At 37.5% G+C, this 26,662-nt stretch overlaps 1 protein-coding gene across 1 annotated transcript in view; it reads left to right on the top strand.

Moving 5' to 3' along the window:
• The window catches only part of LURAP1L (leucine rich adaptor protein 1 like), a 48,852-nt gene extending 22,442 nt beyond the window's left edge, over nucleotides 1-26,410 (top strand). The window contains exon 2 of the mRNA XM_081237551.1: nucleotides 25,669-26,410. Coding sequence (XP_081093677.1) covers nucleotides 25,669-26,043 — 375 coding nt within the window. The 3' untranslated portion in view covers nucleotides 26,044-26,410. The remainder of the gene's footprint in view (nucleotides 1-25,668) is intronic.
• Nucleotides 26,411-26,662: the final 252 nt, after the last annotated feature.

The raw sequence follows: 26,662 nt of genomic DNA, 5'->3' as shown, positions 1-26,662 counted from the left end.
TGTGAGAAGTGATTCTTGCTTGTAAAATATCTGTTGAATTTAGATCAAAGTAAATATGACACTAAATATAATAGGGTCGAACTGTTCATGAATGCTTATTCAGGTCAGTGCCTGCTTAATCCAAGTAGTAGAATTGTTTCTTTTTTGAAAAGACGATTCATTTTTATACAATCCTAAACTATCATCAGAAAGTGTTGATGGACTATTAAAGGCTAGTACTACTCTAATCAGAACATAATGTAATATTTCTCAAATTTTCAGTATTGTGGAAATATCAATGAATTGGAACCAGAAGATAGAGGTGTCAGTACTATTTCTGCCACTAAGTGGTGATACAATTTGGGGCGAGTCATCAATCTTGAGTCCACGTGTAAGTCTCATAGTATATGGTAACCTGACTTGATTATTAACTGTGGTTTCTTTTACCACTAGCAATCTGAGATTCTTATGCCTGTCTTTAAGGTACATACTTTTTGGTTGCATGGAATTAATCATGTATGCATTCATCAATTCATCTAATTTTTCAATGTATACATGTAATTCTGAAGTACAATAGATATCAATGATATTAGATATTTAGATTGAAATAGCACTGACTTTAAAAATGAAAATAAAAATGTCTTAAATAATGTGTATTATGCAGATTTTCTATCCTGAAGCCAATTTATAAATAATCTTTTTGAGCAAGGGAACAACCAGATTTTTATTGGAAACACATTCAGTCAGCTTCATTGACCTGCTTAATTACCTTGAATTTCAGCATCCTCAAATGTGGCAGACATTATTTAAAAAATTCAGGTCATTTTAAAAGTAAAGGAGGTAACTGAAATTTTTTATTGTGGTAAAAACCATGTAACATAAAATTTGCCATCTTAAGTGTAAAGTACAGAGGTGTTAAGTTCATGTACCTTGTTGTACTACAGATCTCCAGAACATTTTCATCTTGAAAAAAAGAAACTCTACACTCATTGAACAACTCCCCTCTTCCCCCTTCCCCCAGCCCCTAGCGACTACAATTTTACTTTTTGCTTCTAAGAGTTTGACTACTTTAAATACCTCATGTAAGTTAAAATTATGCAGTATGGTTGACCCTTGATCAACAGGGGTTTGAACTGCATAGGTCCACTTATACATGTTTTTTTTTTTTCAATAAATACCAGAGTACTATGCCATCTGCAGTTGGTTGAATCTGAAGATACAGAACCATGGATAAAGAGGGTCAACTATGGGACTTGAGCACCCTCTGATTTTGGTATCCTTAGTGGGTCGTGGAACCAATCCCCAGTGGATATAGAGGGACAACTGTATTTGTGTTTTTCTGCCTTGCTTGTTTCACTTAGCATAATGTCCTCAAGATTTATCCATGTTGTAGCCAATGAGAGAATTTCCTTTTTTTTTTAAATGGCTGAATAATATTACACTGTATGTGTATCACATATACACATTTCACACATCACATTTTTTTAATCCATTCATCTCTTGTTGGATGTTTAGGTTGATTCCACCTCTTGGCTATTGTGAATACAGGTATCCCACATTTTTCAAACGTATGCTTTATGCCACTTCGCTTTTACAAAAGACCTACACTAGTACTGTACCTGTTTTTGCTAACCAAAGACATATGGAAAGGGTTTTTCCTTTTACAAAAAAAGGTAATTGCTTCTACCATTTATGACATTTCAGCTTAGGAAAGGTTTCATAGGAATGTTCTACTTTTGGATAGCTGAGGAAAGCTGTAATGCTATAATGAACATAAGTCATTCTTTGAGATTCTATTTTCAATTCTGTTGGATATATACCCAGAAGTGGGATTGCTGGATCACGTGGTAATCCTGTTTTTAATTTTTTTGAGGACCCGCCGTACTGTTTTCCATAATAACCACCATTTTACATTCCTACCAATAGTGCCAAGGGTTCCAGTTCTCCACATCCTCACCCACACTTCTTACTGAGTGATTTTTTTGGATAGTGGCCATCCTAACAAGTCTGAAATGATACTTCATTGTGGTTTTGATTAACATTTCCCTGAGGATTAGTGGTATTGGGCATCTTTTCATATGATTATTTGTCATTTGTATATCTTCTTTGGAGAAATGTCTGTTCAAGTCCCTTACCTATTTTAAATCCCATTATTTGTTTTGTTTTTATGCTGCAGGAGTTCTTTGCGTGCTCTGGATATTAACCCCTTTTCAGATATGTGGTTTACAGATATACTCCCATTCCACAGGTTTCCTTTTCATTCTGTTGATTGTTTCCTTTGCTCCACAGAAGTTTTAAAGTTCGATTTAGTCCCATTTGTCTATTTTTTGCTTTTGTTGTCTGATCTTTTGCTGTCATATCCAAAAGACAAAACAAAACAAAACATTGCCAATCCAATGCCATGAAGCCTTTCCCTTAGGTTTTCTTCTAGGAGTTTTATACTTTCGAGTCTCATGTTTAAGTGTTTAATCAGTTTTGAGTTAATTTTTGTAAATAGTTTAAGGTAAGAATTCAACTTCATTCTTTTGTATGCATATATCCAGTTTTTCCAACACCATTTGTTGAAGAGACTATCCTTCCTGCATTGTGTAGCCTTGGCACCCTTGTTAAAGATAATATGACCACATACAGAAGGTTTTACTTCTGGCTCTCTATTCTGTTCCGTTTGCCTTTATGCCTGTCTTTATGCCAGTACCATACTATTTTGATTACTGTAGTTTTGTAACATGTTTTCACTTCAGGAAAAGTGAGGTTTCCAGTTTTGTTTTTTTTTTTTTTTCTTTCTTTCTGAAGATTGTTTTGGCTGTTTAGGGTCCTTTGAGATTCCATATGAGTCTTAGGATTTTTTTCTATTTCTGAAAACAATGCCACTGGGATTTTTATAGGGATTGCACTGAATCTCCAGATCACTTAGGGTAGTATGAACATTTTAACACTATTAAACCTTCCAATTCATAAATACAGAATGTCTTCCCATTTATTTGTTTCCTCTTTATTTCAGCAACATTTTGTAGTTTTCAGGATACAAGTCTTTCACTCTCTTGGTTAAGTTTATTCCAGTGTATTTTATTCTTTTTGATGCTTTTATAATGGAATTATTTTCTTAATTTCCTTTTCAGATTGTTCATTGTTACTGTATAGAAATGCAACTGATTTTTGTATGCTGATTTTATATCCTGCAACTTTGCTGAATTTGTTTGTTCTAACAGTTTTGTCTGTGTGTGTGTGTGTGTGTGTATGATTTAGGGTTTTCTAGATATAAGATTAATTCATCTATGACCAGAGATATTTTACTTCTTCATTTCTGATTTGAATGCCTTTTATTTATTTCTCTTACCTAACTGTTCTGTCTAGTACTTCTAGTACTGTTGAATAGAAGTGGTGAGAGAGGGCATTCTTGCCTTGTCCTTGACCTGAAAGGTAAAGCTTTCAGCTTTTTACCATTGGGTATGATGTTAGATGTGGGCTTTTAATACATATCTTTTACTTTGTTGAGGTAATTTCCTTCTATTCCTAGTTTGTTGAGTGTTCTTATCAGGAAAGGATGCCAAATTTTGTCAAATGCTTTTTCTGCATCAATTGAGATGATCAAGTGTTTTTTGTCCTTCAGTCTGTTAGTGTGGTATATTTGATTGATTTTCCTATGTTGAATCATCTTTGCATTCCAGGAATAAATCCTACTTAGTCATAGCATATAATCCTTTTAATTTATTTTTGAATTCTATCTGCTAGTATTTTGTTGAGGATTTTTGTATCAGTGTTAATCACGGCTATCTGTTTACAGTTTTCTTATTGTATGGCATCTTTGATTTTGGTATCAGGGTAATGCTGCCTCATAAAATGACTTAGGAAGTACTCCCTCCTCTTCAAGTCTTTGGAAGACTTTGAGAAGGATTGTTCTTAATTCATCTTTAAATGTTTGGTAGAATTCTCCAGTGAAGCTGTCTGTTTCTGGTCTTTTCCTTGTAGGGAGGTTTTTGACTGATGATTCAACCTTCCTACTAATTATAGGTATAGGGGAGAAAAAAGTTTTCCTTGACCCTCTTAGGCCTGCAGCTGGGTCTGAAAATTAAACTGACAAAGGCATAGTAACAGGAGAAAAGCATACAAATTTGTTTATTTAATATAAAGTTTATGTAACATGGGAGCCTGCATAAGGAAATGAAGACATGAAGAAATGATTAAAACTGAGTATTTTTATGTTAGGTTTGCTGAAAAGTGGACTATCATGGAGAAATATCATAGGTCAAAGAGTATGAGCTCAGTATAATAAACTGGAGGAAACTTAGCAAGGCCTGTTGGTTCAGATTCTTTTCAGCACCCTTGCCTTTGGAGATAAGGATGCTTCTTTCCTCTGAAGATAGGGAAGGGACCTCTCACCTGAGAGTTTTAGGACCTGTTTCAGGAGAAGACTGGGGAAAGGTGGTCAGAGTGGCCTTCCTGCTTCTGCTGTCTTCTCAAGCTCCTTCAGCTTAAGATATTCAGTATACCAAGGTTCCTTTTTTGGAGGTAGCCTGTCATGGATGTCATCATAGGCCTGTTTAGGTTTTATTTATATATGATTCAGTCTTGGTAGGTTTTATGTTTCTAGAAATGTATCCATTTCAACTAGCTTATCCAATTTGTTGGTGTATAATTGTTCACAGTAGTCTCTTATAACCCTTTTTATTTCTTCTGTAGCATCAGTTTTAATGTTTCCTATTTTATTTCTGATTTTTGTTATTTAAGCCTGCTCTCTTTTTTCCTTAGTTAGTTTAGCTAAGGGTTTGTTAATCTTTTAAAAAAGCAACTCAGTTTCATTGATTTACTTTTTATCACTTTTCTATTTTCTATTCTGTTTACTTTTGTTCTAATTTTTTTTAATTTCCTTTTTGCTAATTTTGAGTTTAGTTTGTTCTCCTTTTTATAGTTCCTTTAAGTGTAAAGTCAGATTGTTGATTTGTGATTTTTTTTTCTTTTCCCAATGTAGGCATTTACTGCTACAAAGTCCAGGAGTTAACTAAGTTTTATTGAACACCATTGGGTCAGGCTCTATGCTATGTGTATACATTATTCCATGCAGTTCTTCCAACCATACTAATATAGTAATCCAGTAGGTAACATGTGCCATCTTCTGGATGAAAACATTGGTATAGAGAAAATACTAAGTAACATGTCTCATTGACCAAAATCTAAGAGCTAATTAGTGGAATAATTGTATTTTGTCCCTGATCTTTCAAGATTCAAACCCAAGTTATTTCTAGGATACCAGTCTGCCTGGGACACCACTTTCCTACACTGTTTAAGTTTGGAACTTCATAAAGATGTAGCAAAGAAATGCCCAAATATACTGAATCAAAAAGGAAAAAACAAAATAAAACAAAAAAATCTATTGTTCCTTAGTTTATTTAGAGAAAACGGTTAGGTAAAGTGTTTCTGTAAAGTGATATTACCAATGTATGAGCAAGAAGCTGTTAAGATTATTTGAATGTCGACTAACTTTGTAGTTTTCACAGTGAAAAATAAATAGTGTCTGGATGGTAGTCTTTTCTTGACAAGCTTAAACAGAAACTGATACCTCTTAATTTTGACTAAGCATAAAGTTAAGGTGTAAAAGCAACTGAAAATATTTAGGGCTTTTACATAATGATACAGATCAAATTCTTAGCCTTGGTACAAAAATATTTTCCCATGAGTTGCAAAAGCTGAGAATGAGATCTCCTAATTATGATAATCATACTGCAATTCCACATAGTACCTTTTATCCGAGAACATCTAACCACTCCACAAGCTATAATGAATTGAGTCTAGCTGCATCTCTCTGAAGTAGCATGAGATATTATTTTGAAAGTGGTTAAGCATATTAAAGATGGCTAAAGCTGTCAAGAAAGTTGCTCAGAGTGAAATGAATCAGGAATCACCATATATCTTAGTAATCTATATCCTTATTCCACAGAATGGAGCATCAGGCTATTTGTTTTTCTTCTTAGAGATTCTCAAATCATCATTCATTTAAAGAAATTATTACTACATTAACTTCTTTAACTGCTATAAGGATACAATTTAAAAAGGAAATCTTGCCTTAAGAACTTTTAAAAATGCACTCATTTAAAACATAAAGTGTGTTTAGCAATTAAGTTGAAAGGCATGTAACAAACTTCTTTTGTGTTCATTAAAAAAAAAAAAAAGGCAGCATAAACATAGACTTCAGAGAAATTTAAGTATGTCCCTAAATAGGAAGTCAAAACTCAAGAGGAAGAACATATTTGCCATGAGAATTTTAAGAACAGTAAGACTGCGTTTATGGGGAGGAAATGGGAGATCAGAATAAGAATTTGGAGTCAAGACCTCTGGGCCTTTCTGTGTCACATGCTTGAAAAGCATTTCACCCTCATCTTTGCTCCTGATTTAAAAATGGAAAGCAGCCTTGCTTCACATGTACAAATAGACTTTTCTTGAATTCTCAGCCTGCTTCCTCCTAAGACAGAATCTATCACTTTGGATTCAGGAGCATGAAGTAGTAGGTTATTTACAGTTTGGCAAAACTCTAGAAAAAGATGCATAAGATATAGGTGGCCTGGTGTCAGTCTAAGCTCTAGTCCTTAGCTAACTTCCCTACACAGCCAAATTGTTTTCTTTAATATCTTTTGTTGTTGCAATTAGCAAAATTTTGTCCACACTGAAAATAGGCCTGAGATACTAATGAAGCCCCGTGAAGCTCTTTTGAGGGCAGCTTAGAGTCAGTAACCCACAGCATAGCAGTGTGGTGATATCCTGATCAAGAGCTTCTGTTTAAGACAATATGGTGAGCTTTTCTACAGCATGGACTCTCACAGCATTTCTTACCCTTGCTCAGCACTCCAGACTCTCCATAACATGCCTCCAAATTACATGCTCACCTTCACCTCCAAAAACATTCTTGATCCTCGGCACCTCTGGTTGGCTTGCCACTTCCCTTATCAGGAAGTGAACTTTTACATCTCTAGTCTTTGCCTATTTTCTTCATTTCAGGCTCAAATGATAATGTCCTTCTTGACACAAGCCACCCATATTCAACTCTCTCTATCCAAATCCACCTTGTTCGTCATTATGCAACTGACATAGGTCTTCTTTTCCCAAAGAAAATTAATCCATACTTATTCTCTGCTACATTACCATGTAGCAGAGAACCAGTTTTTTTCTCCCTCACCCATTTCTTCATTCAACGTACCTTTGTTGATTTGCCATGTATTGAATACTAATAATCCCAGTCAGAAACTAGGATTAATGGATGGGATAGACCCATTGCACTGGAGGAGTCCCTGCTTACCACTTCTTTGTCATTTGTCTTTGCATTTGAGTATTATCACTATATCTGTTTCTGCCATGTCTTGAAAAATTTTCTGCCTTAAAAGATCCCTTAATCATGTGTAAACTCTTTCTACCAATGCAGTCATCTCCCAGAATCAAACTCTGGAATCATTCCAACAGTGTTCTATTGGACACATGGGGGAAATTTCACTTTTCTTTGCAAACTATATACTGATCATATACTATTAATGTGATATTTTGGAGAATGAAGACATTTTAGGGCTGGAAGGAATCTTACAGATAATCTCCAATATTCTTACCTAACAACAGGAAAATGTAGGCATGGGAAGATTAGGTGACTTATTACAAGTCATAGGTTAAGTTACTAATGGAACCAAAACTAGAATCAAAGTTTTAGGTTTCCTTTTTATTCTCAACAAACTACCCCATCAGTGGGTAATTGAGTCACAGGACATCACTGATATAAATAAATAATAAGTCAGCCATCACCTCTGTTTTAAAAGCATTGTATGTTATTTCTTCCAGAAATAGATCAGTGTAGATATAAACATGACAAACTACATGACATTCAAAGAAGAGCAAACTCTTACACATCAGGTGAAATCATCTAATTAGAGTAAAATTCTAGGAGAATACTAAATTGGAAAAATAAATATAGTTTTTGAGGCAATGTCATTTAAAGGGCTAAATAATTTCATTTAAAATAAATCAAACACAGTAATTTTTCAAAATGGTATCATGCAAAGGGACAGTTTAAACACTTTAATTTCTAAAAGACTAAAGATAGAAGCATATAAGTTTAGTTATTGACAATCTTCAGTGCCAGAGGCATCATTAAGCTATCTGCAGAAAATGCAAAGGGCTCAGTAAGATTATGAGCACTGTATCATCACAGTACTAGATATATGCTGAATCACAGATAATCAGAGAGAGAAAGCCATTGGAAATAAAGAACACAGGCATGTCCAGTCATTTGCTGTGGCTGCTGTGTAGCAAATGGGTGCCTTTGCAGAGACCCTAAAGACTAGCCTGGGTGTAAAAGATGTATAAAAAATTTATCCCTGAATTTGGGGTCTTATCTTGGGAAGGTAAAATTAAAAGGGTTAAAGTATTATTAGAATAGATTTAGTTGTTTGATTAAAACACAAGCATATGTGCCTGGAAATAATGAATGGTCATAGTTTGGAGTTAAGAATACAACACAATTTTTAAGTCACTCAATAACTCTTTAAGTAACTTTTTTTTTTTTTTTTTTAATCAAGGACATGCCAAAGTCAACACAAAGAATGGAAACTTTTCAGGTTAGATAAGGAATCTATGTTATCTGGGCAGATTACACAGAAGAATAACCTTTTACTACCTCTTGTTAAGAGCAAACTAAATTCTTCTACACCAAGTTTTCATTCCAACAGAGGGGAAAAAAAAACAACAAGTTCTAGCTTTGCATTAATAATAGTAGTAATTTATCCACAAACTCCTTTATAAAATTGTCTCCTAACATATTGTCTAAATATCTGATAACTAAACTGTTTAATATTTAATGAAATTTGTTGTTATTCATTGTTTTAAACCTATTTGTTTTCTTCTAATAAAGATTTAGATTTTAAAAAATTTATCTCCTAGTTAATCCATCAAAACTGAGCAAATTTTGCCAACATTTTTACACATTTTATTGCTTTTTTTCCAGAATCATTCTTTGTAGATATGATAATTCAAGGCAAATATAGTTTGGATTTGTTGGCATATTTACTCAGTTTCTATTTCAATTCAAGCTCTGTTCTTTACTATCTCCTTTCACATTCTGGAACAAACCGTATTAACTGAGAACAAAAATACTCTCCTCTTTGATAAGCAAAAACATTTAGTTATAGTTCTTTGCCATGTTTATTTCTAGTTTAATCTCAACAACCCATATAAGCCATAATTTTTAATCAAACTTACTATTCGTTCAGAGAAAAACTGGAAAGTAATCGCTGTCTGTCATACATAAGCATTTTAGGAGACCAGCAAATCTTACACAACTACATTGTAAGATCTCCACAGCCAAAGACATACCTTTAACACTTTTGTAGATGGAAAAATATGCTCATTAAAATGACCCAAAGATATAGTCACTTTATTACTGTTAAAATTGAAAGCAAAGATATACGTAACAATTGGTGTCCCATGTTTCAATATTCTATTTTCCTTAGAAATTAGATATCCATAGATTTTGTTATTAACTTGATTTATATTAAAGTTCTAAAATTAATATCTTGCAAATTATGTGTAAACTGACACAGTACAGAACATAATTACAGTTGAATCAAAAAAGATTAAGAGTTATAACGCAATATAGTTGAATACGAAACTACATGTTTTCTTAATCTCAGTATATGGAAGAAACATTAGCTTATCTCACAGTATACCAGTATAAGAAATTTAGGAATTTAGTACTAACTGGTCTCTTCATTAGAAAATAAATCCAAATCTTAAAAAACAAAATAAAATTGTATGTTTAGTCTCCATACTGAAAAAAGCAAGGAAAAGGTATTCTGTGATTATAACCTAAAATTACCAAACCAATTCATGTCTAAAGATTCACTTTGATGCTTTTGCGATAACATTGTGAGGATTTTTTTTTCCTTAAAATGTCAGTACATTCAATATACTAGAGTTCAATTTTTTTATTTTCTTGAAATTCTGGGGATATTAAAATTTTGCAAGTATTTATTGTGTCTCTAATTAGAAAATTCTCTTTTTTCCTAAGAGACTTTATAATTTATTAGTATACTCTAGAAGTAGGGAAATATTTCATTTTCTTATCAGTGAGCAGTAAAAGGTTTTTCTCAATTAAATAGCCACCAACAGGACTTGAAACTTTAGTTCTACCACCCCAGGCACAGGGCACTAGAAAATTCAAAGCACACATTCTCAGAGTTACTCTACTAATCAATGGAAATAATATTTTGTACATGGATTTGAGCACACCAAAAGCAAGCAAACAGTATAGAACAACTAACCATATTCCTTGTCATCTCTCACCCAAAAGAGAAGAGATTCCCATCATCCTAACAGAGATCCCCAAGTGAACACATCATGAAACCAGACTGCCAATTAGAGCTACCCCAAATGGGGAATAATTTATAGATTATATCACCTTGAGTGGCCTAGGGGTTCAGTACACAAGTCCCTGGAATTGGCTATTTCACAAATATTTTTGATACAGGAGAGTTCAGTACCCAGTTGTGGAAGTGGATATTACCTAAACAGTAAGTTAAGCAAAACTATTAGCAAAAATCCAAAACAATAACAACAAAGCAAACAAACCAGAATAAAAAGCACCAAGTCAGAAGAAAACTGAGAGTCAGAGAAGATAAAGTTCAATTGCTATTTGTGATTTCACTCCAGAGGCCACTTCCTGGGCAACTCTGTTTAACTAGTTCCAGCAGGTGAGCACACTACGCATCTTGATGGCAACCTCCAACCCTATCAAAGTGTAATTATTAAGTAGTTGGAAATATGGCTCTCGTACAAACAGAGGGAGCACGTGTTGAAGATTTATTTAGCTCATTTAATGAGAGGAGCATCAAGATGATATAGCTGGTCCAAAAGAGAGGAATGGTTTATATATTTTCTCAGGAAAGACATGAAATAATTTGGTTAGAGATAAAACTGTTTAATGTCGAGCAGGACAATAAAACCATAACTTTGAGATTTATTTGTTTTCACTGGACAGAAATCATTTTCATGTCTTCCACACACAAATCTACAAGTCAACTTACAATTTCATAAATCTGGGCCAAATTAGTAGTAAATTATGGGTCACACAAAGGTATCTCCCCATAGATAGATAAATTATGCTTTGGTAGACCTCTTAGGTTATGCCCCAGCACATCACTGAAGAGACATTTAAACTTGAGATCACTGATCCTTTCCTTGGTTGTGTCCAGTCTACTGATATATTCATCAAAAGCATTCTTCATTTTTATTTTAGTATTTTTGACTTATAGCATTTCCTTTTGATCCTTTCTGCAAATTATCTCTCTGCTCACATTACCCACCTGTCCTTGCATGTTGCCTACTTTCTTCATTAGATCCCTTAGCATATTAATCATAGTTACTTTAAATTCCCAGTCTAAGAATTTCAAAATGTGTGCCATATCTGAGTCTGGTTCTGATGCTTACTCTGTCTCTTCAGACTTTTTTGCTTTTTAGCATGTCTTATAATTCCTGGCTGAAAGCTGTATATGATATAAAAGGAACTGGGATAAATAAGTCTTTGATGTGAGGTTTTATATTTATCTAAGAGTTAGATTGTGTTTACAGTACGCTGTAGCTGTAGGTATCAGAGAATACTATTTCCTCTAGGATCTTTTTTATGTCTATTCTGTTGTCTTTGGGTTTTCCTAGTGACTCCTCAAATAGAGCCTGAGGCCTGTGGTACGTTTAGCTGTAATCCCTTTTCTTATGCAGGAGCCCTATCGATGTGATGTTAGGTGTAGGGAAGGAGAGGCATTCTGTAGTCCATGATTAGGTCTCAGTCTTTCCGCGAGCCTGAGTTGGGCATTTTCCTTCCCCCAGGTTAGTTATTAGACTTTGGTAAAACCCCAGTCAGTGAGGCTCTGGTAAAACAGTTTCCCTGGACAGCAGGCCTTGTGAAGGAGAACGGAGAGCTCTGGGCATATTTGAGAGTGCTCACTTCCCCCCTGTCTGTGCCAGCAGCATCGGGGATAGTGAGAGCCTGGTGGGGTTGCAGGAGGAAAAACTCATGAAAGTGTGGGGCTCCCCCTGAAGTTTTTAACTCTCAAGCTAGTCCACACAGAATCTCCAGCACTCATCAATTAACAACTTTAAGTCTTCCTACTGATAATTGGCTCCAGATGGGCCTTCTGCTTCTGGGCATCTGTTTTCCGTAAGCTATGATCCTCTGTATCCACCTCTTTGTCTCCTGGGGGCAGCAGTTTACCCTGTGACATCAAGTCTCTGAGGGATCTGAGAGAAGTTGTTGATTTTCAGTTTAAGTTTCTTTCTTGTTGGGAAGATAGGAGTGATAACTTCCAAGCTCTTTATATATCAGATTGGAACCACAATAAGAATAATAATCAGCTTCACAGATTTGTTGTGATAATGACATTAAATGTACTAGATAAGTTAATATTTAAGGCATGGCATATAAGCAGCAGTTAATCAATGACAGATATGTTTATTAATATCCCTAAAGCTGTTTTTTTTTAATGAGACAAAATCACTAGATAAAAAAAGTCAGTGTATGATCAGTAAATGTTGGAATATGGCAGGTGTTTCTCACTGGCCGCTCTTGAGGGTGTGAGATCACTGCTCCAACTTGCGTCATCTGGAGAGCCCCACCTACATTTTCCCAAATGAAAATATTTAGTCAGTGTTTAGGCATCATATGAAAAAGAAAAGAAAACTAATCTTCATCATAAAGTGAAATATTCCAAATATTACCAAATTATCAACATTCGGTAAAAAATGAATGGTTCTAAAAAAATGCCAGTGCCTCAGTTACATTTCCTATGCAAAAGGGCCATTCTACAGAAGGCCCTTTCTAAAGAAAATGGGTTAATATATGAAATACAAAGTCTGGCTCATAGGAGGCACTCAATAAATAAAGGTTTTATCCTTAACCTAATCTCCTCCTTCCTTTCCCCTAGTGAGGCCAAATTAAAGTGAATTCTTCAAATGAAATGAAGAATTTTGAAAAGCAAGAGTGTAATTTAGTGAATTTGTCAATATTGGAAATTCAAAGATATTAGTATAGTTAATCTTAGTGTATTCTAATTTCTTTAACTATCTCTGAATGTTATTATTTACATTTATTATCTTATACCCTCCATTTTATGACCATCAAATTATAGGGAGTATTATTTATAAGTGATATCTATTGAAAACATCATCTGTGTCACTAAATACCAGAGATATCACTTGTCATTTCTCCTTGAGGGTAATAAGCCATCTTTTCTTAGGGAGAAGAAAGGTGGTCCTATGGGAGATGTCAATGGTGCCTCAATGAAGACCTTGAGTCCCTTGAACATTTCTTGTCTCCATCAATAAACATTTAACTACTTACTCAATTTTTTACCTTTTTCAAACTATAAAACAATGTCTCAATAGTGTAGCATTCCACAGACATGGCGGTGCAGCATCTATCATCCAAAATCATCCACAAGTAGAAAGATATCTAGATCCTTGCTACTCATAGTGTAGCCTATATACCAAGAGCACTGGTGTATTAGTTATCCCCGCTGCATAACAAATACTCCAAAACTTAACAAGGTAAACAACAAACGTGTTATCTCACAGCTTCTATGAGTCAGAAGTCTGGGCACAGACCTGAGTGACTCTGGATTAGGGTCTCTTCCAAGTCTGCAATCAGCACGTCAGTTGGGGCTGCTGTCACATCAAGGCCCTATTCAGGGAGCATCTGCTTTTCCAAGCTCACTCACATAGCCAGTAGCGCTTGGAAGCCCTAGCACCTTGCTAGCTGTTGTCCTGAGATATCAGTTCCTTACCATGGAGATCTCACAATAGGACAGTTCACAGCCTGGCAGATGGCTCTCCTCAGAGCAAGTGGGAGAGTATACCCAAGACAGAAAGCACAGTCTTTTTGGAATCTTTTCTCAGAAGTGACATCCCATCATCTTTGCCATATTCTATTCCTGAGAAACTAGTCAATAGGTCCAGTCTGCACTCAAGGGCAGGGAACTGCACAAGGATGTAGATCCCAGGAGAGAGGGGGTTTATTGGGAGATATCTTAGAGGCTGCCCACCTGTATTGGCATCCACTGGGAACTTGTTAGAAATGCAGGATCACAGAACTAGTGAAGAGAATCTGAATTTTTTTTCTTTTTCTTTTTTTTTTTTTTTGCGGTACGCGGGCCTCTCACTGTTGTGGCCTCTCCTGTTGCAGAGCACAGGCTCCGGACGCGCACGCTCAGCGGCCATGGCTCACGGGCCCAGCCGCTCCGCGGCATGTGGGATCTTCCCGGACCGGGGCACGAACCCATGTCCCCTGCATCGGCAGGCGGACTCTCAACCACTGTGCCACCGGGGAAGCCCGAGAATCTGAGTTTTAACAGGATTCCAAGGTGATCCACATGTCAGGAAGCACTGCTCTAAGGAGCAAGGGCCACGTGCTTTATTCTGTTGCAGAGGCTGCTTCCTCACTTAATTTTACTCACTGGTTAATGTTACTAACAACTGCAAAGATTAATTTTCCTTGCAACTCAGTTCTCTCACACTCAACAAATAGGAAAAAACGTAGGGCTCCTGAAGGACTACTGGGCTGCAGATAGCAGATTAGAAAGAGTTGAGGGACTGAGGAAGAAAAAGGGAGCAAAAGGACTGTGACAAACAGATCTAACATCAATATCCAGTAATTACTGAAAGAGAAGATTGAGCATTTGTACAAGGAGGGATGTTCAGGACCTTGGGGAAAAAGGACGAATGTCCTATTCCCTCAACAGCCCCTAAGTGCATTGCTGAATAATTCTGAATTAGAAATACTCTGTTTATGGTGGTGGCCTCTTACTACTTGATTCTGCTTGGGTTTACTTCCTTCTGTTTACCAAGATAGAGAAGTTCACAGCATATTTTAGAAATAAACTATCAAAAATTATAATACAGAAATGCAAATACTTAAGTGAGTTTTAGACATCTTGATTATTCCCTTTCCAAATACATTTTATATCTCAATGATGCTTAAAGAATAATCTACATTCAATATTTGAAACCTTTCTATTAAAAAAACACTAATAACTTTGGTATAAATATTTTATATCTCCCTCAAATTCTTCTTAGGGGAAAAGATAAAATTCTACTGAGCTTTTAATCCTCTATTAAAAAATGGCCTAAGGGGAAAAATGAAAATCTCTAATCTACTTATTATAAACGTAGTAGATTAGGGAAAGCCTCTATTCTATACCTTCAGTGGTAAACTGGAGCCGACTCCTACTTGGGTGTGGGAGATGTTTGTTAAATTTTTAGGAGTTTTACATACAGTTTTTAACCACAGTCACAACTAAAACTTAAAGTATGTATATAAACCTACAAATTAATAATTTATATGAAAAAACAAAGGTAACAAATACTCAAAATCATCACTTTGTGATTATTTTCTACATTTTACGATTATTTTTTTTTTTAGGTTATTTAAAACATTTGTTGTATCTACAGGGTTTTCACACTAGGTAATGCTGTACTACTGAGCATCTCTTACCAACCCTGTTTAGTGACATCACATTGGTGGCTTGAAACTGGCCATGGTAGGAGTATTTACAGCACAGAAATTGGAAAATGCTATAAATCAGAACTTGACTTAATTTTGTTGATTGTCCTCAAGACGGGAATGTTAATACTACAGATTCAGCTTAAAAGTGTGTCATGTCCTTAGCTATTACATTATCAATAGCACAAAAAAAATTGGTAAATGCTCTTCACGCAGTCAAAAACTATTATCCAGTTCAGCAAAATTGCTCCCATAACTGACAAACCAGTAAAGTTCAGACGTAACTCGTGCTAAGGCTGAAACAGGCTTCAATTTAATGAAAATAATTTGTACTAGGGTGAAAAACACTTTAACGACAGATCACGTATCAGATTTAAGGATGAAAAATTATTTAGAAAAGAGTAAGTGGATTAGGATCAATTCTATTTGTTAAATTATGGTTGAAACTGAAACCACAAGTTGCTGTACATACAAGAATTCAACAAAAATGAACAAAAGCAGTCTCTGAGAATCAATTAGTTACAGTATATGGAATTTATAATAAAAGGTACTGTATATTTTAGTGTTATTTGTGAAGAGTGTGCTACACATCTTTTGTATCAGAACAGTTTCTACTACATGCATGTATGCATGTTTGTGTATGTGTACGTTGTGTGCATAGTTTTGCCAGGGAGCCAATTATTCAACATCTACCAGCACACTACCCTGCCTCCTTCCCTCCCAAGGGAAACATGGCCACTGCAAATCACAGAGGGGTACATTACCATATCCTAGTCTTCCATGTAAAAATATCATTTTAAGTTCTAAATTTAAAAAATGCACATGCAGAGAGAACATTTATTATAAGTTAGTGGAAACACTTCTTGGCTGGTCTGTGTTCTGCTACAAATGTGGGGAGTCCATGTTTTAGTGACATCATTCTAAATGAATTTCAGCTCAGGTGATTTACAGTCTCTTACATTAGCCAAAACTACACTTTGCATATACATATTAAAAGCTCTCAGGAAAACAATTTTCACTGTACTAGGATATGGAAAAGGAATTGACGTCATAGGCATCTAAGTATCAACTGGACCTAAAACCTGACCGAATAAGGCTGAAAAGCTCTCTGTCTTACTTTGGTAATCAGAGGACTCACCAGCAGACACTATACAGATCTCATGAGCAGGGCTGGTGGCAGGAATTTATGTTTAAGATTCAGGGGAGTCACATGTGCCCCTTTCAAATAAACCAGATGCAGCTTTCTAATTTATCAAAACAACATCAATCGGTCAGCTGTGCTGATGATAGTGTTTTTATGTAGTAGTTTAGTCTTTGGGGAAATTACTCTTCTGTGAGGCTTTAAGAAAAAAGTGAACTGTTTTAGTTAATGTTCAATTCCACATAAAAACAACTCAAATGGAGGAAGACAAAGCTGACTGATATAAAAATGGAATCCTTTGTTGCCCAATTCAAAACAAATTCTGTTGTAAATTTTGAACTGGCTAAGAAAGCAGAGGAAAGCTTTGGCAGAATAACACTGACTTGTAAATGCTACAGGCTCTTCTCCTAAAGCATTCTAAACCAAAAATAGCGGGTGCAAATATTGTAGAGTGTCTTCTCAGACTGTAAAGAGACAGTGATATCCTTATGGGTCCTCTGAGAGAACAGTTAGAGGAGTGCTTTAGAATTACAGCTATTAATAAAACTGCTGGTAAGGATGAGTAGGCAGAAAATCTTCTGTATTCATCAAACTGACGATGAGGATTTGGCAAATTTGAAGAGGGAGCAAATTTAGACACGAGGAGGTTATATAAAGGGAACATCCAGATAATCTACTGGGATAAACTACTGGAAAAACAATATTCTAAGCACCCTTACAACAGCTCTTTAAATGAGTACACATAGATGCTTTTTTTTTTTTTTTTTTGCGGTACGCGGGCCTCTTACCGCTGTGGCCTCTCCCGTTGCAGAGCACAGGCTCCGGTCGCGCAGGCTCAGCGGCCATGGCTCACGGGCCCAGCTGCTCCGCGGCATGTGGGATCCTCCCGGACCGGGGCACGAACCCGCATCCCCTGCATCGGCAGGTGGACCCCCAACCACCGCACCACCAGGGAAGCCCCACATAGATGCCTCTGATTTTTTTTTTGTATATTTAGAAATAAATATGGCTAGAAAAGAGGCCTCCCATTAACTACAAATTTGAAAAAATGCTGATTGGTTTCTTCTACTTACACACTAGGATTAGAGCATCACATTAAAAGGTAAATCTTATTTATTTTCCTTTCTTCATGTGCATGATTATGAACTTGCTTGCAAAGTAGTCTTTCTTCTAATTCATATAACAGCTTTCTGGACATTTGGGATTTGGGTCACGGATACTGTGGATTTTATAGTAGGGATTTATAACTGGGAGATGGCTTGCTTTCATCTGATTAGTCAATTCCCATAAATAAAAGGATAAAAATGGTGCAGGAGAGCTTTGTGAGAAAGATGAACACACGGCGCTGTGCAAGCCTGCATGATGACAAGGTGGAGTGAGCAATGTCCCTATTTGGCAGATACATCCAGCAACTCATGTGCACATTTCAGTTAATATATAGACCTATTAAAGATGATATGTATGTTTATCTTGGAGCAGACACAAATACAATTTTTAGTGAAACTCAAATGGCAGAAGCTAAAATTACTATTACCACACAATTTCTGATAAGGTGATTAAAATTCACAGAGAGCTCAAACTTTAGCCATGAGTTTTTTACTAGCTAAGTAATTTGCCGGAGATGGAGCAGCAAATTGATTGGTCTGTCTCCTGTAGAGCTTGCATGGTTCTCTAGTCATGGCAACAATTTTGTAATCAAATGGCCAAAGGAATGACAAACAATCAGAGACTATGTTAGAATGAAGAGTAATCCTGAGACAATGTGATCTACAGAATCTTCTTAGCAAATAACATTTTCAATGAAACCTCAATATAAAAAGCAGACAAAAGTGCTAGGTGGATTCCTCAGTTGAATTAAATCTTCATTATTGGGCAGAAATTAGTCTTTGTTCACAGACTGCTTTCCTACATTCACTGGATCCTGTGGCTCACTGGAGCTCAGAATAAACCCCCAGGATTCTTCTTCATGTATATGGAAGTTGTATATGCCAAGCCACCTTGCCCAAAGGTCAACAGGTAGATGGTGGCAGTGGCAGGCCAGAGCCCTGTCCTGTGTTCCTCACACCATCACCAAAGAAGTCAACTTAGTTGGTAACTCCCTAATTAAATGAAAATGTGACCACCTTCTCTCTTTCTTGGATTCCATTGACCCAATTCATAACCTTTGTATTCTTGCAGTATTAAAATGATAGTCTGGACAAAAACATAGACCTGGAAAAGTTTATTATTAAGAGTATTTGCAAGATCTTTTCTGACCCACCTCCTAGAGTAATGAAAATAAAAACAAAAATAAACAAATGGTTCCTAATGAAACTTAAAAGCTTTTGCACAGCAAAGGAAACCATAAACAAGACAAAAAGACAACCCTCAGAATGGGAGAAAATATTTGCAAACAAAGCAGCAAAGGATTAATCTCCAAAATATACAAACAGCTCATGGAGCTCAATATCAAAAAAAACAAACAACCCAATTAAAAATTGGGCAGAAGACCTAAATAGACATTTCACCAAAGAAGACATACAGATGGCCAAGAGGCACCTGAAAAGCTGCTCAACATCACTAATTATTAGAGAAATGCAAATCAAAACTACAATGAGATATCACCTCACACCAGTCAGAATGGCCATCCTCACAAAATCTACAAACAATAAATGCTGGAGAGGGTGTGGAGAAAAGGGAACCCACTTGCACTGTTGGTGGGAATGTAAATTGATACAGCCACTATGGAGAACAGTATGGAGATTCCTTAAAAAACTACAAATAGAACTACCATATGACCCAGCAATCCCAAAGTACTGGGCATATACCCTGAGAAAACCATAACTCAAAAGGACACATGTACCCCAATGTTCATTGCAGCACTATTTACAACAGCCAGGACATGGAAACAACCTAAATGTCCAATAATAGATGAATGGATAAAGAAGATGTGGTACATATATACAATGGAATATTACTCAGCCATAAAAAGGAATGAAACTGAGCTATTTGTAATGAGGTGGATAGACCTAGAGTCTGTCATACAGAGTGAAGTTAGTCAGAAAGAGAAAGACAAATACCGTATGCTAACACATATATACGGAATTTAAAAAAAAAATGTCATGAAGAACCTAGGGGCAAAACGAGAATAAAGACACAGACCTACTTGAGAATGGACTTGAGGATATGGGGAGGGGGAAGGGTAAGCTGTGACAAAGCGAAAGAGAGGCATGGACATATATACACTACCAAACGTAAGGTAGATAGATAGTGGGAAGCAGCCGCAGAGCACAGGGAGATCAGCTCGGTGCTTTGTGACCGCCTGGAGGGGTGGGATGGGAAGGGTGGGAGGGAGGGAGATGCATGAGGGAAGGGATGTGGGAACAGATGTATATGTATGACTGATTCACTTTGTTATAAAGCAGAAACTAATTAAAAAAAAAAAAAAAGAGAAATCTAGAAACAATAAATGCTGGAGAGGGTGTGGAGAAAAGGGAACACTCTTGCACTGCTGGTGGGAATGTGAATTGGTACAGCCACTATGGAGAACGGTATGGAGGTTCCTTAAAAAACTACAAATAGAACTACCATATGACCCAGCAATCCCACTACTGGGCATATACCCTGAGAAAACCATAATTCCAAAAGAGACATGTACCAAAATGTTCATTGCAGCTCTATTCACAATAGCCCGGAGCTGGAAACAACCTAAGTGTCCATCATCGGATGAATGGATAAAGAAGATGTGGCACATATATACAATGGAATATTACTCAGCCATAAAAAGAAACGAAACTGAGCTATTTGTAATGAGGTGGATAGACCTAGAGTCTGTCATACAGAGTGAAGTTAGTCAGAAAGAGAAAGACAAATACCGTATGCTAACACATATATACGGAATTTAAAAAAAAAAATGTCATGAAGAACCTAGGGGCAAAACGGGAATGAAGACGCAGACCTACTTGAGAATGGACTTGAGGATATGGGGAGGGGGAAGGGTGGGCTGTGACAAGGCGAAAGAGAGGCATGGACGTGTATACACTACCAAACGTAAGGTAGATAGATAGAGGGAAGGAGCCGCAGAGCACAGGGAGATCAGCTCGGTGCTTTGTGACCGCCTGGAGGGGTGGGATGGGGAGGGTGGGAGGGAGGGAGATGCATGAGGGAAGGGATGTGGGAACAGATGTATATGTATGACTGATTCACTTTGTTATAAAGCAGAAACTAATTAAAAAAATGAATAAATAAACTTAAAAAAAAAAAAAAAAAAAAAAAAAGGAATGAGACTGGGTCATTTGTAGAGATGTGGATGGACCTCGAGTTTGTCATACACAGGGAAGTAAGCCAGAAAGAGAAAAACAAGTACGTATACTAACGCATATATGTGGAATCTAGAAAAATGGTACAGATGAACCTATTTGTAGGGCAGGAATAGAGATGAAGATGTAGAGAACGGACATGTGGACACAGAGGGGTAAGGGGAGGGTGGGACGAATTGGGAGATTAGGTTTGACATAAGTACACTACCATGTGTAAAATAGATAGCAGTGGGAGCCTGCTGTATAGCACAGGGAGCTCAGCTCGGTGCTCTGTGATGACCTAGATAGGTGGGATGGGGTGGGGGGTAGGAGGGAGGTCCAAGAGGACGGGGATATAGGTGTACATATAGCTGATTCATTTCACTGTACAGCAGAGACTAACACAACGTTGTAAAGTGATTTTACTCCAATTAGAAAGAAAAAAAGAATATTTGCTCTTTCAAGACCCCCCATTTCAATTTCTACCCTAGACCCAGTTCACTGCTTGTTCAAAAATGACATGAAATTTCAGGCTTCATTCAGTCTAGAGTTGAGAGACCTGTTAGGCTACAATCCTAAAGCATGAGAGACTTATGAAGTACAAAGATGGATTGCACTGCAATAACTGTAATGGCCAGAGTGGACAAGTGAAGAGGAAAAGAGGAAAGGACACTGACCTCTCTTTGGATCAATGAATGAAAACCTTACAAAACAATTTTTTTTTGGTAATGTCCTATTTGTTTGTTCCCTTTAACTTTTTTCACCAAGCGTTCACAGAACAACTGTACTGTGCTAGTATCAGTTATTACCTCGGAACAAACAGAGTAATGTTTGGAGTGTGATTCACCCCATGAAGTCCACTCCCTTTCAGAGATACTATCTTGTGATCTGTACATTTAAGCTAGGAATAACCTTGCCCCAGTTATTCAGTGTTTGAATTCTGTGAATGAATGGGAATGGGATTTCAGGCTGGATTTGCTTCAATACTGCAAAGCTCTTTCCTGAAGTTACCTTATTCTTTCCCTTCAAGTATCATATCACAGCAAAACCCAAGGGAGGGGCGTTGACAGATGGTTCAGCCCGAAGCAATCATTCAGCCCTTGGACAAATACTAATTGTATACCTACTATGTGCTAAGCACTCTTGTAAGGTCTTGGGCACAGAGTGGTGAACAGGACAGACCAAGTCCCCTTCACTGGGATGCTTACAAGCTCATGTGGGACACAGAAAATAATAAGTAAACAATAATCAGCAGGATGATTTCCACGAGTCCTAAGTATTACGAGGGAACATAAAAACATAGAAATGTTGTGTACAACTAAGCATGGGGATCGGATACCATGATTGATCAGGAAGCGGCTCTCCAAGGAGGGGTCACTTAACCTCAGACAATGAGGAGGGCCTCCCAACTCCCCATATCCTCAGAGTAAAGCCCTGGGATCTTACATGACCTCAAGTGAGAAAACCACACATATTTCTGCCCAAGGGGCAAGTCTACTGTCTTTTTAATGGATGGCCAGACTTCCTAAGGACTGACATAGCAACAGTGAGGAAAGGCAGGGCAGCTACTGGAGACAGAAGCCACGCTGTGACTTAGTCCTGTGGTGAATTGTTCCTACTTTGAAGGTTCATCAGCAGTAGCATAATCGCACCTTAGTTCCAGGAGAAAGCAGTGTGAAGTGGCCTGGAGCACCAGGTAATGGGCAGGAAGCCATGGGCTCCCACGGTGGGAAGCTGTTTACTCTCTCCCCAGGAGGACACAGGGTTAGACACAGTTAAGTCTGTAATCATTATCAGCCAGATCAACACATTCTAAGTGACTTGCTTTCGTCATTTTTCCTCTAACAGTGGTTCAATGGCCTGTGAATGTTTGCTTTCAGAAGAAAAGAATTTTTTTTTATTTCAATAAATCATCCATGGTCAAAGGAAGCTTTTGTTACTTCGGCGTCTACTCCCCTCTCATTCATATTGCTCAACAAAACTGAACAATTTTTATGTGATGCAGCCGCTGTGTAGCTCAGACAAAAACTGCTGGAAAAAAACTATCCTAAGTATGTTTTAACCCCCAGTTGACATAGTTGCTGGGAATGTGTATTATTGTTGTCTCAAGAGCTGAACTTTCTCAGATCCTAAAATTATGATTATTTCCAAAAAAAAAAAAAAGCAATCCATGCTTAAGACAGACCTTAAGAGATGTATGAAATGTAAGACACGGCTTCTTTAAGGAACTGAAAGCTTACCTGAAGAACCAGTGGGAAGACACAATAATAGGTAGCAACATAAGTGTACAAAATTAAGGTATACTGTTAGATACAAACTAAAAGGAGGGAGAGGTTAAGCGGGCCAACAGAAGAGGCTAGAATCAGCAAGTGGTGCATGATGGGAGAAGTAGGACTTCAAGAATGAGGAGGATCTGGAGAGCAAGAGAGTCAAGTATTTTAAGTGAGGACAGTAACAGGGACCACGCCCAGAGCTGGGCACGCGCGGGAACATTTTCACAGTACAGGGTGGGGATGTGAATAAATGCAGCTGTGGTTCATTTGCGGAGCTGTCGGGAAATGGTCACACTTATATTGCACCATGCCTACAATGGGCACAGCAAGTTTTATCAGCTACAGATGCCTAACTGAAGAATTTTGTAAGACTTTGGTTCCTATTTATTTTCTAGGCTCCTTAGTGGATGTAAGCAAATTGTGGATGATTTGTAAATATTTGTTGTATTGCTTGTAATTTGAACAGTATCTTGATGACTCATGGAGTATGGGGAGTATTTGAATATGAAGATGGCCAAAAAAATATCTTTCCCCCACACAACATGACTGCAAGGTCACTGAGACAACACCACAAATAGAAAAGCATCTCAAGACTTACTAAGTCCTGCTCATGAATACCTCAGAGAGAAATGATTTTCATTCCTGACCCCCCTATGCATTTTTGGTGCATTTCTCAGAGAAGATAAGGTAGTCACCCAAGCTACTTTATTTAATACCCTAGCAAAACTAAGGGTTTTTAAACTGTACTTCATGCTTTTTAGATTTATACATACATACATATGTGTGTGCATATACATGCACACACACACATTTCAACCTATAATCTTACATCTTTGAAGTCACTGTAGAAATTCCATCTGTCCCAATATCTGTTTATCATATTCACTCAATCCAAAGTTCCCCTTCAGTTATAGATTAACTCCTACTCAGGAAATATTTTTACAATATGAATGCATACATTTGAAGACAATAGGCTTCTTTCTCCCTTATGGCTTGAGTCACTCACGACTGAGTGCCTTTGAGAATTCTAGAAACCCACAAATCTGAATTAGTCCTGGGTCTTAAAGAGAGAATTAGCAAACTCCAGCCTCTTGGGTTAAAGACCCCAACAGAAGAAACTGGAATCCCTTTCAAACCATAATGAGTGTGCCTAGGACCTCTGGTGGCCAAATTTGTCTCTGCCTCCCTGTCCAGGCCCTGGCGTTTTTGTAGAAGCCTTATTTCTTCAGTTCCAATAAGAGCAAGGGCTATCATGAGACTTCTTGCAGCCTCCCTTTCCCCACCTTCCCCAGAACAACCACACCCTTGATGTTAACATATATTCCCATTGAACTGTAGGGCCTACAAAGAAATTCTGCTTTGTGGCTGAGAAGACAGATTTCTCTGAAGTAACTTAAAACCATCAAAAAGACTATACACCTAGAAAGCACTTTGGGGAGTTCTAGAACCTTCCCAGAGTCTCATATCCAATTTTGATTGGGACTGCCCTAGACAAATTTGAAGGAAATAATCACATCTACAGAAAACATCTGTACATTCATTGTGTAGAGTGGATTGGCCTTGTATATCAGCACACTTTTGGATTCAGGGAATATTAAAACACTTTGGTTCTTCTTAAAAATAAAAGCATTATTCAGCATTATATATTTGTCAATACAGTCATAAAAAGTGCAGACCTTTTCTGTACTCTGAACTTTTTTTTTGTAGATTTCAGTTTCTTCATCTATAAAATGGGGATAAAAATAATAATACCTATGGCACAGGGTTACTGTTATAATGTAATGAGTGTTGAGGTTTTGTAATGGTGCTTGCCACATCATCACTCAAAAAATAGGAGCTGCTGCAATGACGATGATGATTCCTTAATTTATACATGCCTCTTCTCCCCACCTCTCAATATCCACACACATATTCTCAATTAACATGGATAAACTATTAACCTGGCCAGAGAGAGAATAAGTTTCTTGACAGAATCTGACATTCAATAGGTTATTTCCAGGCAGCTCGGTTAGGGTCAGGGATGCAGGTAGAGTTTTATCGTGCTTTTGGAGCCTGAGGGGGCTGACAGGAAGTGAGTTCTTTGATCAAGACTTCTACCATTTGTCAGCAGTTTTCAAAAAGATCCTGCACTCAAGTGAATTTGTATTTTATTCTATGAATTTAAAATCATGGACTGAAGAAGACAGAATTTAAGTGCCTTTTGGGTCTTTCAAGAACACAGAATAGGGTTTCCCTGGTGGCGCAGTGGTTGAGAGTCCGCCTGCGATGCAGGGGACACGGGTTCGTGCCCCGGTCTGGGAGGATCCCACATGCCACGGAGCAGCTGGGCCCGTGAGCCATGGCCGCTGAGCCTGCACGTCCGGAGCCTGTGCTCCGCAACGGGAGAGGCCACAACAGTGAGAGGCCCGCATACCGCAAAAAAAAAAAAAAGAACACAGAATAACGGGCAGGTCTCTCCTCTCTCCCTGTCCTCCGCAGGTTAGCCTCAGAGCCACAGATGGCAGGCTCATGCGCCAGTTGCTCCTGATCAATGAGAGCATTGAGTCCATCAAGTGGATGATTGAAGAGAAAGCCACCATCACCAGCCGAGGCAGCAGTCTCAGTGGCAGCCTGTGCAGCTTACTGGAGAGTCAGAGCACCTCCTTATATGGCAGCTACAACAGCCTCCACGATGGCAGCGACGGGCTGGATGGCATCTCCGTGGGGAGCTACCTGGACACTTTGGCAGATGATGTCCCAGGCCATCAGACCCCGTCAGACTTGGACCAGTTCAGTGACAACTCAGTCATAGGGGACTCACACGCACTGCATAAGCGTCCCAAATTGGATGCTGAATACTACTGCTTTGGCTAACGACCCAGTTTTTTGCATGGGATTGGTGTGCAATTAACTTGTGTTTATCTTTCTTCTCTGCTGCTATATTTTTGGTGTGATTTTTTTTAATATGACAACCTTTTAAAAAGAAGCTTATTTTGGACGGCTTGATGGTATTTCTGTTGCTCCTAGTATTTCTCACCTGGACTGATTTATCTTTGTCTCTCTTACGTCTCTATTTTTATTTATTACAGTGATTTTTCTCCCTTCTTTCACAGTGGCACAAATAAGGTAGGGGGAAAAGAATAAGCAATAATTATGTTTTTGCTTCTGTTTTCAGGGCAAGGGGTCAGGGATTACAAGATAAACTTTGTTAAATTTTACAATAAACCAAAGTCTGATAGTAGCTAATTTTGTTGCTTGTATTCTTAAATGTTTCAAAGATTCATTTTCCAGAAGACACTGAGGTTTATTACTGTTTGTATGTTAGGTTGAACAAAATGCTTGGGACAAAGCTAGGCATTATTTCTAGGCCACAATGCCCTAGCATGAAGTCAACAATACAGTAGTCACACAATTCTCATGACAATCATTTGGAAGCCCCAACTCTAAGCAACCTGTTCAGTTAAATTTGCTGTTCATAGATCAGCATTTTGTC

The sequence above is a fragment of the Mesoplodon bidens genome, assembly GCF_964165515.1.
Source record: "Mesoplodon bidens genome assembly, chromosome: 6".
Classification (NCBI taxonomy): Eukaryota; Metazoa; Chordata; class Mammalia; order Artiodactyla; family Ziphiidae; genus Mesoplodon; species Mesoplodon bidens.
The sequence above is the reverse complement of the archived record's forward strand: the minus strand, read 5'-3'. Positions and strand labels throughout refer to the sequence as shown.